The sequence below is a fragment of the Giraffa tippelskirchi genome, chromosome 2, assembly GCF_054371585.1.
Source record: "Giraffa tippelskirchi isolate mGirTip1 chromosome 2, T2T-mGirTip1v1.2.pri, whole genome shotgun sequence".
NCBI classification, from domain to species: domain Eukaryota; kingdom Metazoa; phylum Chordata; class Mammalia; order Artiodactyla; family Giraffidae; genus Giraffa; species Giraffa tippelskirchi.
In genome coordinates, this window is record NC_137276.1 from 109,038,845 (window position 1) to 109,052,254 (window position 13,410).

Below are 13,410 nucleotides of genomic sequence, written 5' to 3' on the forward strand. Positions count from 1 at the left end.
GACTTTGGTCAAATTCCCTGGGCTCAATCCCTGTGTCAGGAGGATCCTCTGGAGGAGGGCATGGCAGCCCACTCCAGTATTCTTGCCTGGAGAATCCCATGGACAGAAGAGCCTGGTGGGCTACCATCCATGGCGTCACAGAGTTGAACACAACTGAGTACACAGCTGGTTAACTTCTCTGTGCCCCAGTCTCCCAGTCTATGGAATGGGGGCTGATAACAATGCTGATTAAACAGAGCAGTTCTGAGACTCAGTGAGGGCAGGTGCCAGGTACTCAGATCAGGTCTGGTGCACGGTGGGGCTGGGGTGTCTGTTATGTAGCATCACCCAGATGTAGGAAGAGCTCCTGAGCTTGGTCCCTCACAGGTGAGGACAGAGGCTCAGAGATGTGCTACCAGGGGGCAGGCAAGTCACTGGGCCACTGCCTGGAGGAGGAGCTGAGGCTCAAGCCTCCAGGGCAGTGACCTGGCTGAAGGCAGGACCAGGCCTTGGGTCCTTCTGTGGTTGCGCAGGCCACCTCCATACACCCTAGGTCGCTCTGGGTTGCTGGCAGGTAAGGGGCTGCTGTGGAAACTCCCGGAGCAGTGGAAAGTCCAAAACTCTACAGGAGCTCGTGTGCTAACCTCCAAGCCAGCGGCCAGGCAATGCCTGAAGCAGCCAGGCCAGCCTGACGACACAGAGCCATCTGCAAGGGTGTCGGGGCTTTAAAAAGTGAAGTGAAGACTTTGGTCTTCTTGGCAGTTTGTAAATTTCCCTTGAACAGTTGGCTTGTGGCTAAGGCATCCCCCGATGACCACTCAGCCCCCCAAGGAGAAAATCCACCAGGTGCAAAGTGATGCTGGAGGACCACGATGCTGAAAGGGGGGAAGCCCTCTGGGCTGATCATCCCAAGGCCACAAACATGGCTCTCTGGCATCCTGGTGCCTCTGTGTGTGAATTTGGGGGCAACTTAGGACAGGCAACCCAAGCCCCACACCTCCATGTCCGCACCCACAGCAGCCACTGGGCTCAGTGCCCTGGAGATAGGCAGCGCCAGGGCCCTGCTCCCAGGTCAGTTCCCAGAACATTCTACCAGAGAGCTAGCCCAAGAGAGCCACCCTCAAACCCTGGCCCCTGAGATGACAACAGCCTCCGCCCTCACCATGGCCTCCTGCGCCCGACCCCAGGCTGTTGGAGCTCACCTCTGACACCCCTTCCCCAGCTTGGAGCAGCCTGAGGGCCCAGGACCTGGAGGTGAGAACACTAAGGCAGGGCTCCTGCATCAGGAGGAGGGGGCCCCACAACACCCCCCAACCCTGAACCCTCACCTCAGTGTAAAACATGAAGGCTGACACACGTCAGAAGTCTTGGTGACGTCACCAGCCAGTTGGTCACGAGCCTCCCCCCTGCCCCATGTGGCAGGTCCCAGCCCCAGTACTGGCCCTGACCCCAGGCTTCCCCCACTCACCTGTCCCCAGGTGCCCAGCTCTTCTCCCTAGCACAACTTGGCCAGATGCCTTCCTCCACAAGCCTCCTGGGCTCTGCAGCCTGACCACATGGATGGGCGTTCCCACCATGTCTCATGTCCATGCCCCCCACCCAGACCATGCTACCTGGGCCACCATGGGCTCAGGGTCCCTGGACACCCTGGTCCTCTGCCCCTGCCCACCCATTGCTGGTATGCTGTTCCCATCTCATGGACCAGGGACCCCTGCTGCGATCCTCCAGGGAGCCTTCCTCACTTCCCCCAGAAGCTTCTATCACCCAGCCTCTGCCCCCCACCCTAGGAAGACCCCTGGGGTGCCCCTCCCTGGACTGTGAGCCAGCCAGACAGGGGCTCCCATGGCTAATGCTCAGACATGTCTGTCCATGGGGTCAGTCACATTCCTAGAAGTTTACTTCCCAACACACCCGGAGGAGGTAGAGGATGGATTGACCCTGGGGACTCACAGTGGAAAGTGTCCATTTCAAAGACGAGAGGAGAGACACTTGCCCTGCATCACCCAGCCTCCAGGTGATGCCTAGCACTGAACCACTGACACACTAAGTCATACCCCAGGGCACCCCTTATCAGATGGCACCCCTCATTGGACCCCTCCTACAGCCCCAGACTAGGGATTCTGAGCAGCAGCTGCGAAGGCAGCAGTGCCCACTCCCATCCGGGACCCCGCCCCGGCTCAGCTCCCTGGAGGCTTCCTGCACTGGCCCTTGGCAGCTGCTGGAGCAGCTGGGTGAAGGACACCCAGCACTGCTTTCCCCCATTTGAACAGTGCCCGGTGGGATGCTGGCCGGAGCCACGTTTTGGGAATTGAGTCTATACACTTCTTTACAAAGGAAAGAAAAGTCAACAGCCTGCCGGAGGTGTTCAAGGGCGCTGGCAGGTGGCTGGGACCTTGGGGAACTCAGTCACAGGGAAGTTTCCGGCCCCTAAGGAAGCTGCCTAGGCCCTGATTGGCGGAGCGGCCCTTGCTCTCTCCCAGGAGACGCAGGTATAACAGACTCCCGCCCCGAGGAGGCCGGAGGAAGCGCTCAGGGCTCCCTCTCCCGACCAGGTGAACCCGCCCAGGTGTCCTCGGCGCAGGCGGAGCGCGAGGACCAGGAGGCAGACACGGCCCGGACACCCCACAAGGCCAGCGGCGCCCTGAGGCCCCGAGACCCTAGGCAGGGAGAGGGGGCCCCCAGGGCCGCGTCCCCGGACCCCGCGATGGCGGGCGAGGCCCGGGCCGGTGGGGACGCGGCGCTACGCCGCCTGCTGAGGCTGCACCGCACGGAGATCGCGGTGGCCGTGGACAGCGCCTTCCCTCTGCTGCACTCGCTGGCCGACCACGACGTAGTCCCCGAGGACAAGTTCCAGGTGGGCCGCGACCCAGAGCCGCTACGCGCGGGAGACTTGCCCCCACGCGGGTCCCTGGAGCCAGCAGGGTCTCGGAAGACGTGTTCCAGAGGGACCTCCCCCGCCCCGCCCCGCCCCACTCTCCGCCCTCAACGACCCTCCCCGAAGCCGCAGAGTCAAAGGGTCCCAGCTCCTAACGCCGCAGCCTGACCACGCCCCACCCACCAGCGGAGGGCGTGGTCTGCAGGACAAGTTACTGCGCCCTCAGCACCCTCCCTGCCGTCCCCCAGCCGCCTTTAAACTGAGCACAGTCCCGTAAGGTGAAACCCAGGTGGCCCCCCACGTCACCCCAGCACCCCCACGCCATCCCTACACCTGCCCAAGCCTAGGGGATGGACACAGCTGCCTCCTCGGGGTCAGCATTCGCCCTGCGACCCGCGGTGGAGGTAGCAGGAAGGGGGGCCTGGACACAGCAGGGCAGGGCCCCCACTCCCACCTTTGCTCCAGGAGACTCTGCGCCTGAAGGAGAAGGAGGGCTGTCCACAGGCCTTCCACGCGCTCCTCTCGTGGCTCCTGACCCAGGACGCGGGTGCCATCCTGGACTTCTGGAGGGTTCTCTTCAAGGACTACAACCTGGAGAGATACGCCCGGCTGCAGTCCATTCTGGACACCTTCCCCAAAGGTAGGGGGCACCGGGGGCTGGGGTCCTGGCTGGCTCAGCCTCCCTCAGAGGGGCTGGGGCAGCTGGAGTCGGCTTCTGGGCCCCAACTGGACTGTAAGAGCGGAGGGATGGGGGTGTTTAGGGAGCCCCTGACGTTGCCTAGGCCGTCTTGGGTTCTAAGAGACCAAGGGGCAGGCCTCACTTCCCTGAACGAGGCGTCAGTTCTGGGCTTGAGCTCGGCCCTCGGCCCTGTGCGTGCCCCGCAGATGTGGACCTCAGCCAGCCCCGGAAGGGGAGGAGGCCCCCGGCCGGTCCCAAGGCCACCGTGCTGCTGCCCAGGCCCCCCACCAAGAGGAAGGCACTGGAGGAGCCGCGGACTGCCCCTCCAGCAGCCCCGTCCCCAAGGGGCACCTCCAGTCCAGGTACCCCTTTTGAGGAGCTGGTGGGGTCACAGATCCCCCAGGGAGCTCCACATCCCCCGACCGCACCCCTGCCTGACCACCCGCTCCCAACCAGCTCCGGGAGCATCTGTCCGTCCTACCTGAACAGCCTGGCAGAGGTCCCTCCAGGGACATGGACACCCTGGGTGAGCCCAGCAGTCCATGCTGCCCCGAGCCCCCTGAGCCCCCTGAGCAGGCAGACGGGTGTACTTCCCTTCTCCTGATGTGGACACCAGAGCTGAGTAAAGCAAGCAGATCCACCAGAGTCTGGGAGTCCCCTGCTGGCGCTCTCCCACCTGCCCCCCAGCCTTGGCCTAGCAGAGGAAAGAGGGCCAGGCTGTCTGTTCTCCCCTCACCTGGCAACACAGGCTCCCAAACCAAGGCCAAGCCCTCCAAGAAGCCTGAGAGCAACGCAGAACCACAGCGCCTCCCGCTGGGCAACGGTGAGCCAGGCCTGAGGTCCTGGGGTCAGGGGCCATCCTGGGAGCTGGGACCATGTTGGCCTGGGGTCACCTGTGCCATCCGAATGCCCCGACCATCAGAGCCAGCTTGGACTCTGCTTCCTCCAGAGAATTCCCCCTTGTCCCTCAGCTGGACACGACCTGGGACCCTAGAGACCTCCTGTGGCCGGCTGATGCCAACCTGTGGGTAGGCCCTGGGGACCCTGCCCCCTCCCAGCACTGTCCAGGGTCATGTCCAAGGGTTCCTATTCATTTCTGCCTGCTGTGTTCAGCCAGCTCACACCATACACCAGGCCATACCACATACATGTACACACACACACACACGCATCACAGCCATCTCTGCACTGACATGCAGGCTGTCTGTCTGAGTATGGCCTGCCCTGGGTTGAAAGAAGGAAGGATTCTGTTGCCCAGACCCCTCTGGCTCCCCACTGCCTGTGCTCAGGGCAACTGATGACTGTCGCCGTCCCCCCCCCTTTGATGCTCTCTTTCCTAGGAATTCAGACTATGTCCACTTCGGTCCAGAGAGCCATGGCTGTGTCCTCTGGGGACGTCCCAGGAGCCCGCGGGGCCGTGGAGGGGATCCTTATCCAGCAGGTGTTTGAGTCAGGTAGACAGTGCTGGGAGGGGCTGCCAGCGGATCCACGTCCCCATGCAGCTCCCTGGAGGCTCTGGAGCAGCTGGGACATGGGCGAGGCAGCCGGCATGCCCTGATCCCCCAGTGGGTCTGCTGTCTCTGGAGGGGATGGTCTGGGCAGGGGGGACTCTTGGACTCTAAGGAGGATGAGCACAATCCCCGCCCTTCCCAACACACCACTGCATCACCTCCTTCCTCCACTCCCTGTGCTGGGTGCCCACAGGGCGCGCAAGCACCCTGGGAGCTGATACAGGCTCCAGTTTCAGCAGGCTCCAGGGATGGTCCCTGCAGTAGATTCCTAGGGCTGTTGTGACAAATCGCCACAAACAGAGTGGCTTCAAGCAACTCCAAAACTGCCGTGCGGGCAGGACCACACTTGCCCCCTCACGAGGCCCTACGGCAGAATCTTCCCAGCTCCTGGAGTGGCCGCCCCAGCCTGGTGCCCTGGCGTGTGGTGTCATCACTCCAGCCTCTGCCTCCTCCCTGTGTCTCTGCCTTCTCTTCTCAGAAGGACCCTGTCCTTGGACGTAGGGTCCAGTGTGAGCCCATCTTAACATCCACAAAGACCCAACTTCCAAATAAGGTTGCTTCTGAGGTTCCAAGTGGATGTGAATTTGGGAGACATGCTTCCTTCCCCCAGAGGAGAATCCCACCTGTACCCAAGACCCTGGCCCCAGAGCTGACTGAGGGTGGGGTTGGGGGAGGAACAGCACGCTGTAGAGCCTCCCTGCCAGGCCCCCCCATCTCCCCCCAGGTGGCTCCAAGAAGTGCATCCAGGTTGGGGGGGAGTTTTACACGCCCAGCAAGTTTGAAGACCCTGCTGGAGGAAAGAACAAGACCCGGAGCAGCAGCCTGAAGACCCTGGTCCGGGCCAAGGGGAGCCAGGTCCCTGCCCCTGTAAGCACTGTGGGGACCACCCCTGGGGAAGCCTGGCCTTCAGTCCACTCCCCCAGCACTCAAGGGACAATAGCGTCACCTTGGGTCTGGAGCTCTGCCGGGGGGGTGGGGTCAGCCCCTCCTGCCTGGACTGCCTCCTCTGTCCTGTTGCTGACCCGCCCACATCTCCCCACAGGGTGGTGGTGACTTGAGGGCTGGCCCACGGGACAGGACCCCAGCCCCTCCTGCCCTCCCCAGCGAGCCCCAGCTGCACCAGGTAGCGCCCGGGGCATTCCAGGATCCGAGGAGGGGTGTTTTCTGTCACTCGTCCAGGGACTGGGGGATGAGGGCCAAGCTTCTGCTCACAGTGTGGAGTTCTTTATTTTAATAGTATTTTTTTTTCCTGATAATACACAACTGTAAAAAGTCACATAAGTCAGAGCAAGTGAGTCCTCCTGGGCCCAGGTGCCCACTGGCCCGCACTCGTAGTTGGGTCCTTAGGTAGGACAGTGGCCCCTGCTGGAAGCCACAGAAGCTCTTGGCCTCCTTGCACTGGTTCTGAACAAGGTGGAACCAGCTCTAGAACCCGACACCTCCACCGGTGCCTGCTCCCGGGAGCTCCGGGGCTGGCGGGGTGTATTACTACAGTCAGTGTGCTCATTGCTGTGCACATCAGTCCAGCCCTGTCATCCCAGGGCAGGGGAGGGGGACTTCTGAAGGAGATGCCATCCAAGGAGGCATGGTGGGCGCATCCAGGCAAGGGTGCCAGCAAGCCTCAGGCGGAGGGGACAGTGGGTGCCCAGGGCCAAGGGGAACACCGCTGGGCCTGCCCTCCACTGCCCTGTGAGGAAGGGGCTGCATGGGGATGGGCCTGCAGCCTCAGGGCCCTGGAGCACAGGCACCTGTGGGAAGCCAGACTTTCTTAAAGACTGTTCTTTCTTCCCAAGAGAGGGTGTTGGGGGCTAGTCTAAGAGATGGTGGGGTCGTGGGGAGCCCCAGGGAGCAGGCAGTCAGGGCAGGGTTTCAGTTGGGAGTGGGCCAGGAGACTTGGGTGCCCCTGGGGGACTATTGTGGGGGTGGGGGGTCTCTGGGAGGGCCGCCCCATCCTGGCTCTTCCAGACACACGTGTCTCTTGTCAGAAGAATGAGGACGAGTGTGCGGCCTGCAGGGACGGCGGGGAGCTGCTCTGCTGTGATGGCTGCCCCCGTGCCTTCCACCTGGCCTGCCTGACCCCGCCACTCCGCGAGATCCCCAGGTGTGCCTCTGCCTCCCTTGCCCCCAGCCGCCCCCCTGCCCCCCTGCCCGGAAGTCCCATCGCTCCACTGGTGTATGGTGAGGCCGGCCTGGGAGGGGCCTGGGTTCAGGTCTCTGGGTGGTGGGTCTGGGGCCTGGGATCTTCCCACCCCACCTCCCCACGTGGCCATGCTGTCCCTCCAGCCTGGCCTACGGGGCCCTGAGACCCAAGGCAAGGAGTAGCCGTTCTGTCCCATCTCATCTCCCCCACCACCCCAGCCCAAACTCCCCTGAGCAGCTAACCCCCAGCCCTAAGCAGAGTCTGACTCCAAGCCAGGTTGGGAAGCACGGAGGCCACAGAGCTGCTCCCCAAGCGCCAGGGGGTTCCCCATCCTCTGCCTGGCGCAAGGCCCTCTGTCCTGGCCCACAGGGAGAGTGCTGCCCTCTACCACCAGCTCACACAGGTCAGGGCAGCCCCATCTATGGGCAGGAGCACAGGGTTGGCATTCTCCATCTGGCCCTGCCCCACTCACCACACGACCTTGACCAGGTCACATCTCTGGCCGGGGTCATCCCTTGGCTCCACTCAACACGCTGCCGGTCTTCCATTCTCTTTCTTCCTGCCCCTGACCGTCTCCCTTTCTGCTGGGCACCATCCCCCCGAGGAACTGGGGGAGGGTCCCAAGGGTGTAACTAAGCCAGCCTCAGAGGCCCCGCCTGCAAGGCAGGGTCCACGGGAGCCAAACACTGGCACAGGCCACTGCTGGTTGCTGGGTGTCAGGGATTCTCGGGGCTCATCCGAGAAGCACTCAGGGGACGTGCCATGCTGGTGAAGGCCATCCCACCAGGGCTAGCTATCCTGGCCCCCCAGGCTCTCCCGCTGATGGGTGGGCAGGCCCTCCTCCTGGTCTCCACCCACTTTCCTGCTGGGCCTGGGTTCCCCCTCTGGGGACCAAGAGGGTGGGTGACCTGGAGGAGCTGTCAGGCCTCCCCTGCGCTGCCAGTATGGGAGTCTACCATCCCCTGTGTCCTGCCCCACATGTCCCCGGCCGGTGACCAGCGGGACCTGGAGGTGCTCCAGCTGCGTCCAGGGAACAACAACCCAGCGGGACCTGCCCCGGGCAGAGCAGCCCCGGCTCCAGGAGCTGCCCGCAGAGACCCCGGTATGCCCAGACCATTCCTGGCCCTTCTGTCTACTTGCTCCCTGCCTCCCGGCCACTCTTGTGGGTTGGACCTGCCCCAGCCATAAAGCCATGCACCCCCACCTTGGCCCAGCCCCATCAATCTGACTTTCTCCTTCCTGTGGGGCCATGGGGGTGCAGGCCATTGGGAAGTGGCCCTTATGAGAACCGCTTTCTCAGTATGCTGATTCTGGGCCCTCAGCTGTCAGCCGACACAGGGGACACACTTTGACCATAGATAACATTCTCCAAAATGTTGTAAGCATTCTGTTGCCACAAAGGCATGAAGGACATGACATGCGCCCCAGTCAGAGTGTTTACTCTGACAGCCTCTGAGGGCCACGGGGTACTGCCTTCAGGTGAGGAGAGGGTCAGGGGCCGCAGACCCAGGAACTGTGCCTCGACTTTTCCCACCCAGTGTGGGCCCCAGGCTCCCCACGCTCATTAACCCTGGGGTGGTTCTAGGCAAGCCCCCTGCAGCCCCTCTGAGAGCTGGCCCTCTGCTTCTAGGCCTTCCTGGGTCTACGGTCAGGGGAAGAGGCGAGGACACTGCCCAGGGAGCCGCCCCCTGGGACTGACGCTGCGGCCACCTACAAGCACCTACTGGCCCCGCCCCCTGCGGCTCCCCTGCCGGTGCTCGACCCCTCCACCCTGCGCCCCCTACTGTGTGTGGGCCCTGAGGGGCAGCAGGTGAGGGGTGCTGGGGTCAGGGAGCCCAGGGTCCACTGGGGCAGCCAGGCCAATCTGAAATAGGACAGTGCCGGGCAGGCGCGGGTAAGGAGGTAGGAGTCAGACAGCGGTGGGTGTGGAGCTGTGGGGAGCAGCCAGGCCAACCATGGGGAGGGCACGTGGGAGGAGGCTGACGGGAGGCGCGGAGGTTGTTGGGGCTGTGAGATTATCCAGAACAAAGTGGGGGCTCTTGGGAGACGGTGGTGGGGAGGGAGCTCCTGGAGGGATTCCAGCCAGGGTGATCATTGTCTCCTTGCGCCTGAAACCAAGAGCCATCCCCGCCGCCCGCCCCCCAGCCCACAAGGGCAGAACAATAAAGCGGGTAATTCGCAGTCCCAGGTCTCCCAGTCCCTCCTGCATCCTCTGGAGCCCGGCCTCCGGGGACCTCTTCACCAGCCCTGGAGGTGGCCTGGGCCCACCAAGGAGGATGGAGAAGGGGCATCTGGTTTCTCCAAGCTGCAGCCCCAAAGTGCTGGGGTGCCCTTGACCTCTCCTGGTCTGGATCTCGAAACTTCGGACTGGCTCTCTCACCCCGTGCGCCCCTCCCAGCCGGTCAGCTCCGGCGGTGTCCCGGGGCCCTGCGGTCCTGAACGCGAGACGCTCTCCCACTGCCACTCACCCACCCCCGCCGCCCCCACCACTCCCCGCCTCCCGCCTCGCCCGGGTCCTCGGTCACCACGCCGTGGTCTGTCGATCCACAGGGCCCGGTGCCCGGAGCGCGCTGCGGGGTATGCGGGGACGGCGCGGACGCGCTGCGGTGTGCACACTGCGCGGCCGCCTTCCACTGGAGCTGCCACTTCCCTGGCGGCGCCGCCAGGCCCGGGTGAGTGAGGGGCCCGGGAGGGGGAGGGGGAAGACCGGCGCCCCCCACCAAGACTCTTCGAGACCCGGGTCCCCAGAGGGCGCTCCCTGCCTGGCCCCAACCGGGCAGCGCGAAGCCTCTCCTCCGCTCGCCAGGGCCGTCCTGCGCTGCAGAGCCTGCTCCGGAGACCCCGCTCCGGCCCCTGGGGAGGGGGCGCCCGCCGCGAGCCCCGCCCGCCCGGCTCCCGCGACCCCCAAGCTCACCACCGCCGCCGTCGGCCCCGGGGCGCAGGTGAGGGGAGGGACGCCGCGGGGCTGGGGGTGGTGGGCACATCGCCAGGGTAGGCCCCGGGGGCCAGCTTCGCAGAAAGCACCAAACCGCCTGACGATTATGTATGTATGATGTTTTTGTTTAAATCGACTCCTGTTTAACTTAAATCTACCTGTAAAAGAAACCCTCCTGGGACTTCTCTGGTGGTCCATTAGCTAAGACGCTGTGCTCTCAATGCAGGTGGCCAGAGTTCCATCCCTGGTCAGGGGACTGGATGTGGAAACTAAGACCTAGCACAGCCAAATAAATATTTTTTTAAAAAAAGGGAAACCCTCCTAAGCAACAGTGGCTGTGAAATCTCTGGGTGGTTGCAGGCCTGGCTCACTATTAACCCAGGTTCAGGGCTCCCCTAACCCCCAGCACCCCACCGCCAGCTTCCTGAGCCCATCCCCGACCCCTGGAGTGCCCTGTGCCAGGAGCACCATCCTGGGGTGGGAGTGGGGCGGGGAGAGCAGGAAGGAGCCTCTGCACCAGGTATGAGCAACCAGGCACACACAGGTGAGCCGTGTGACTCCCCGCGTGTCATCTCCACAGTCCTCCAGCAGCCTGGGACCCCGGGACCTTGGGAGGAGTAACTCTAGCCTCATTGAACCTTACTTCTCAGTGCTCCCTCAGAACCTGGAGACCCCACCACCACCACAAGTTTCTCCTGTTCAGAAGCCTCCAGCCCCCAGCAGGAACTTCCTGACCCCATCCCTGCTCCGAAAGAATCCTTGCGGGGCCCAGGGTGGTGATGTCCTACCCCTGTCCATGATCCATCCCACCCCCCAGCCCCGCCTCCGTCTCTTCCCTCCCTACTCTCTGTGGGTGACAGGGTTCCGGGACACTGGACACAGAAGGCCCCCACCTGCTGATGCCCCGTTCCTTCTGGAAGCCTCACCTCACCCCCAGCTGTCTGCTGTCCATGTTGAGCCACACCAGACTGGTGGCACCTCCGGGGGCCAGAACAAGTGGTTGTTTGCATCTGCAAACCGGGCACTGTCTTACGGTTCCACTTAGTATAGCCTGTCCCCTTCCTAACCTGTGTTGGGGGAGTGTACCTCATCTCCTGCTCTGGCCCCTCGCCCAGGGGCAGGGCAGGGAACACCTGACTGTTGGGTCACTGAAGGGCTGGCTTGGGATCAGACCCTTCCTCTCTGGGCCTCAGGATTCTCATTGGTGACAGGAGTTCCTTCCAGCTGCTCCTTCCCCCGGAGCTGTGGAGGCAGGCCGGCCCCGGGGCCTTGGGCAGCCACTTCAGAGGGGTGGCAGGGCCCTGGGCGGGCAGCCCCCAGCTCACTCATGCCCGCCCCCAGGAGCTGGATGTTAGAATTCAGTTCCCAGGGTCCTAGCTGGAGAAATACACAGCACTTGCTGCCCTGGCATGGCCACTGCCCCCAGCCCTGCCCCCTCTGCAGGGAGTCCTGCTTCTGTGGTGATGACCCCAGTAGGGGTGTGGAAGTTGGGTTGACCTCCTATCTTTCCGGGATCCAGGCGGGGGACGATTCTGCTGGTCATGAGCCGGTTCTGCACAGGGACGACCTAGAGTCCCTCCTGAGTGAGGTAACGTGTCACCCCGCCCCTCCTCCCTCCCTCCTCCCCTTCCTCCATGGCCTCTGAAGCAGTCAGCACCCCTATTCTGGGCCCATGGCATTCCACGGGCCCCCATTGCCAGATGGCGCTGGCCTCTCCATGCACAAACAAACCAGAGGGGTCCCCGAGCTGCCCCCCTTCCCAGCCTCCCTGGAGGTCCCAGGCTGGGACCCTGGAAGGCTGGCGGTGCGGAATCTGGCACCAGGGCCGCTGAAGCCTGACGTGGAGGCCGAGACTGTCCCCAGGTCTGGGGGGGGCTGGGCACTCTGGACCTTGCAGATCCCTCACTCACTGCTCTCAGCACGAGCTTCTCCACCCGATGATGAGCAGCTAGAATAACTGGGAAGAAAAGGTGGCTTTTAGAAAAGGTCAAATTTCTCCAGCCACCTCCAGGCCCCAGGTGGCCAGCGCGTGTCCTCCTCAGGACCCTGGTGTGGCACCTTGGGGATCCCAGCTGACCACGGAGGGCCTGCCTTATGTGATGGGCTGGGCACGGGCAGGTCCCAGACACTACAGGTGTCTTTAGAGACCCCAGGGCCCCAGGAGGCCGGGGTGACCCGAGGTGCTGATATAAGAAGACATAGAGGGGTAGACGCACAAGCCCTTTGTAGAGCAGGTCACCTTGTTCTGTTGGAATATTGGGTGTTCCCATGGCTCCCCCAGTCCTGCTGGAGCACCAGGCAGGCCCTGCAAAGAGCTGAGCAGAGGGAGGGAAGGAGCTGGCTCTGCCAGTCACCTAGGAAGAAGCCACGAGGAGCCTAACAGCCATGGTGGCCATGCCCAGGCTTAAGGGATGCTCGGAAGAGTGGACGTGTATGGTGGGGCCTCACAGCTTCCCCACCTCTGAGTAGGATGGCTGGGTCGGATGTTGATGACTCAGGGGCCCCTGGAAGCCAGGGCAGATGGGCTGTGGGCCAGGCAGGCACACCTGCCCCCTGAGGCTCCGGCCAGGCCCTGAGCCCACTCTGTGCTCTGGCCGCAGCACTCCTTTGACGGCATCCTGCAGTGGGCCATCCAGAGCATGTCCCGCCCGCTGGCCGAGGCACCCACCTTCCCCTCCTGATCTGGACGCCGGGCTGACCCAGACGCTGGGCTGCAGGCAGCATGGGAGGGGGAGGGGAGGCACCTGTGGACGCTGCTGGAGCAGACTTCACACTTGCGACCACCAGCTCTGAAAGGGATCGAGGGGGAGGTTAGGGCCAGGACCTGGGATGTTCCATGTGCCATCAACACTCAGCCGATCAGCACCCTGTCTGAAATTAAAGTCACTTCTGTGTGCTCGACATGACTTCTGGTGCAGTGTGTTTGTTGTGGGGGGTCTCTCTCTGGTGCCTGTCGTGCAGGCTGAGCTGGCTGTGTGGGAGAGAGGGTGCCAACATGCCGCTGGGAGCAGGAGTGCCCCTGATCCCCCTCTGCGGGAGCCCCCAGCACAGCCCCTGCCCCACTGGTCTGGCTCTGCCCACCTCTGCCTGCCCCCCCACCCTGCTCCTACCACCTCTGCCCCTCACAGGGCCCAGCCCATCCCCACCTCAGGGCCTTTGCACGGGCTGCTCCCTCTCCTCAGAGTTCCCCTTGGTAGTTTGCCTGTCTGTTTTCTCACCCATGAGAGGTCTCAGCTCCAAAGTCACCTCCTCATTCTTTCATTCAGAGGGTCATTTATTTGGGAAACCTTT

The 13,410-nt window shown here is 63.3% G+C and overlaps 1 protein-coding gene across 1 annotated transcript; it reads left to right on the plus strand.

The window, feature by feature from the left end:
• The first annotated feature begins 980 nt into the window (after nt 1-980).
• On the plus strand, nt 981-13,018 carry AIRE (autoimmune regulator). The gene is made up of 17 exons (XM_081573640.1): nt 981-1,050; nt 1,202-1,233; nt 2,084-2,210; nt 2,460-2,833; nt 3,320-3,494; nt 3,740-3,895; nt 4,282-4,356; nt 4,874-4,987; nt 5,769-5,911; nt 6,087-6,167; nt 7,030-7,145; nt 8,184-8,286; nt 8,815-8,994; nt 9,735-9,856; nt 9,991-10,126; nt 11,639-11,707; nt 12,720-13,018. The coding sequence occupies exons 1-17, from the start codon at nt 981-983 to the stop codon at nt 12,798-12,800; spliced, it is 2,154 nt and encodes a 717-aa protein (XP_081429766.1). The 3' UTR covers nt 12,801-13,018.
• Nucleotides 13,019-13,410: the final 392 nt, after the last annotated feature.

Excerpts from the sequence above, each read along its gene's own strand:
- AIRE (XM_081573640.1), top strand. The coding sequence starts at position 981 with ATGTCCGCACCCACAGCAGCCACTGGGCTCAGTGCCCTGGAGATAGGC. Across the intron at positions 3,495-3,739 it reads TCTGGACACCTTCCCCAAAG|ATGTGGACCTCAGCCAGCCC; the intron begins GTAGGGGGCACC and ends CGTGCCCCGCAG. Across the intron at positions 4,988-5,768 it reads CCAGCAGGTGTTTGAGTCAG|GTGGCTCCAAGAAGTGCATC; the intron begins GTAGACAGTGCT and ends ATCTCCCCCCAG.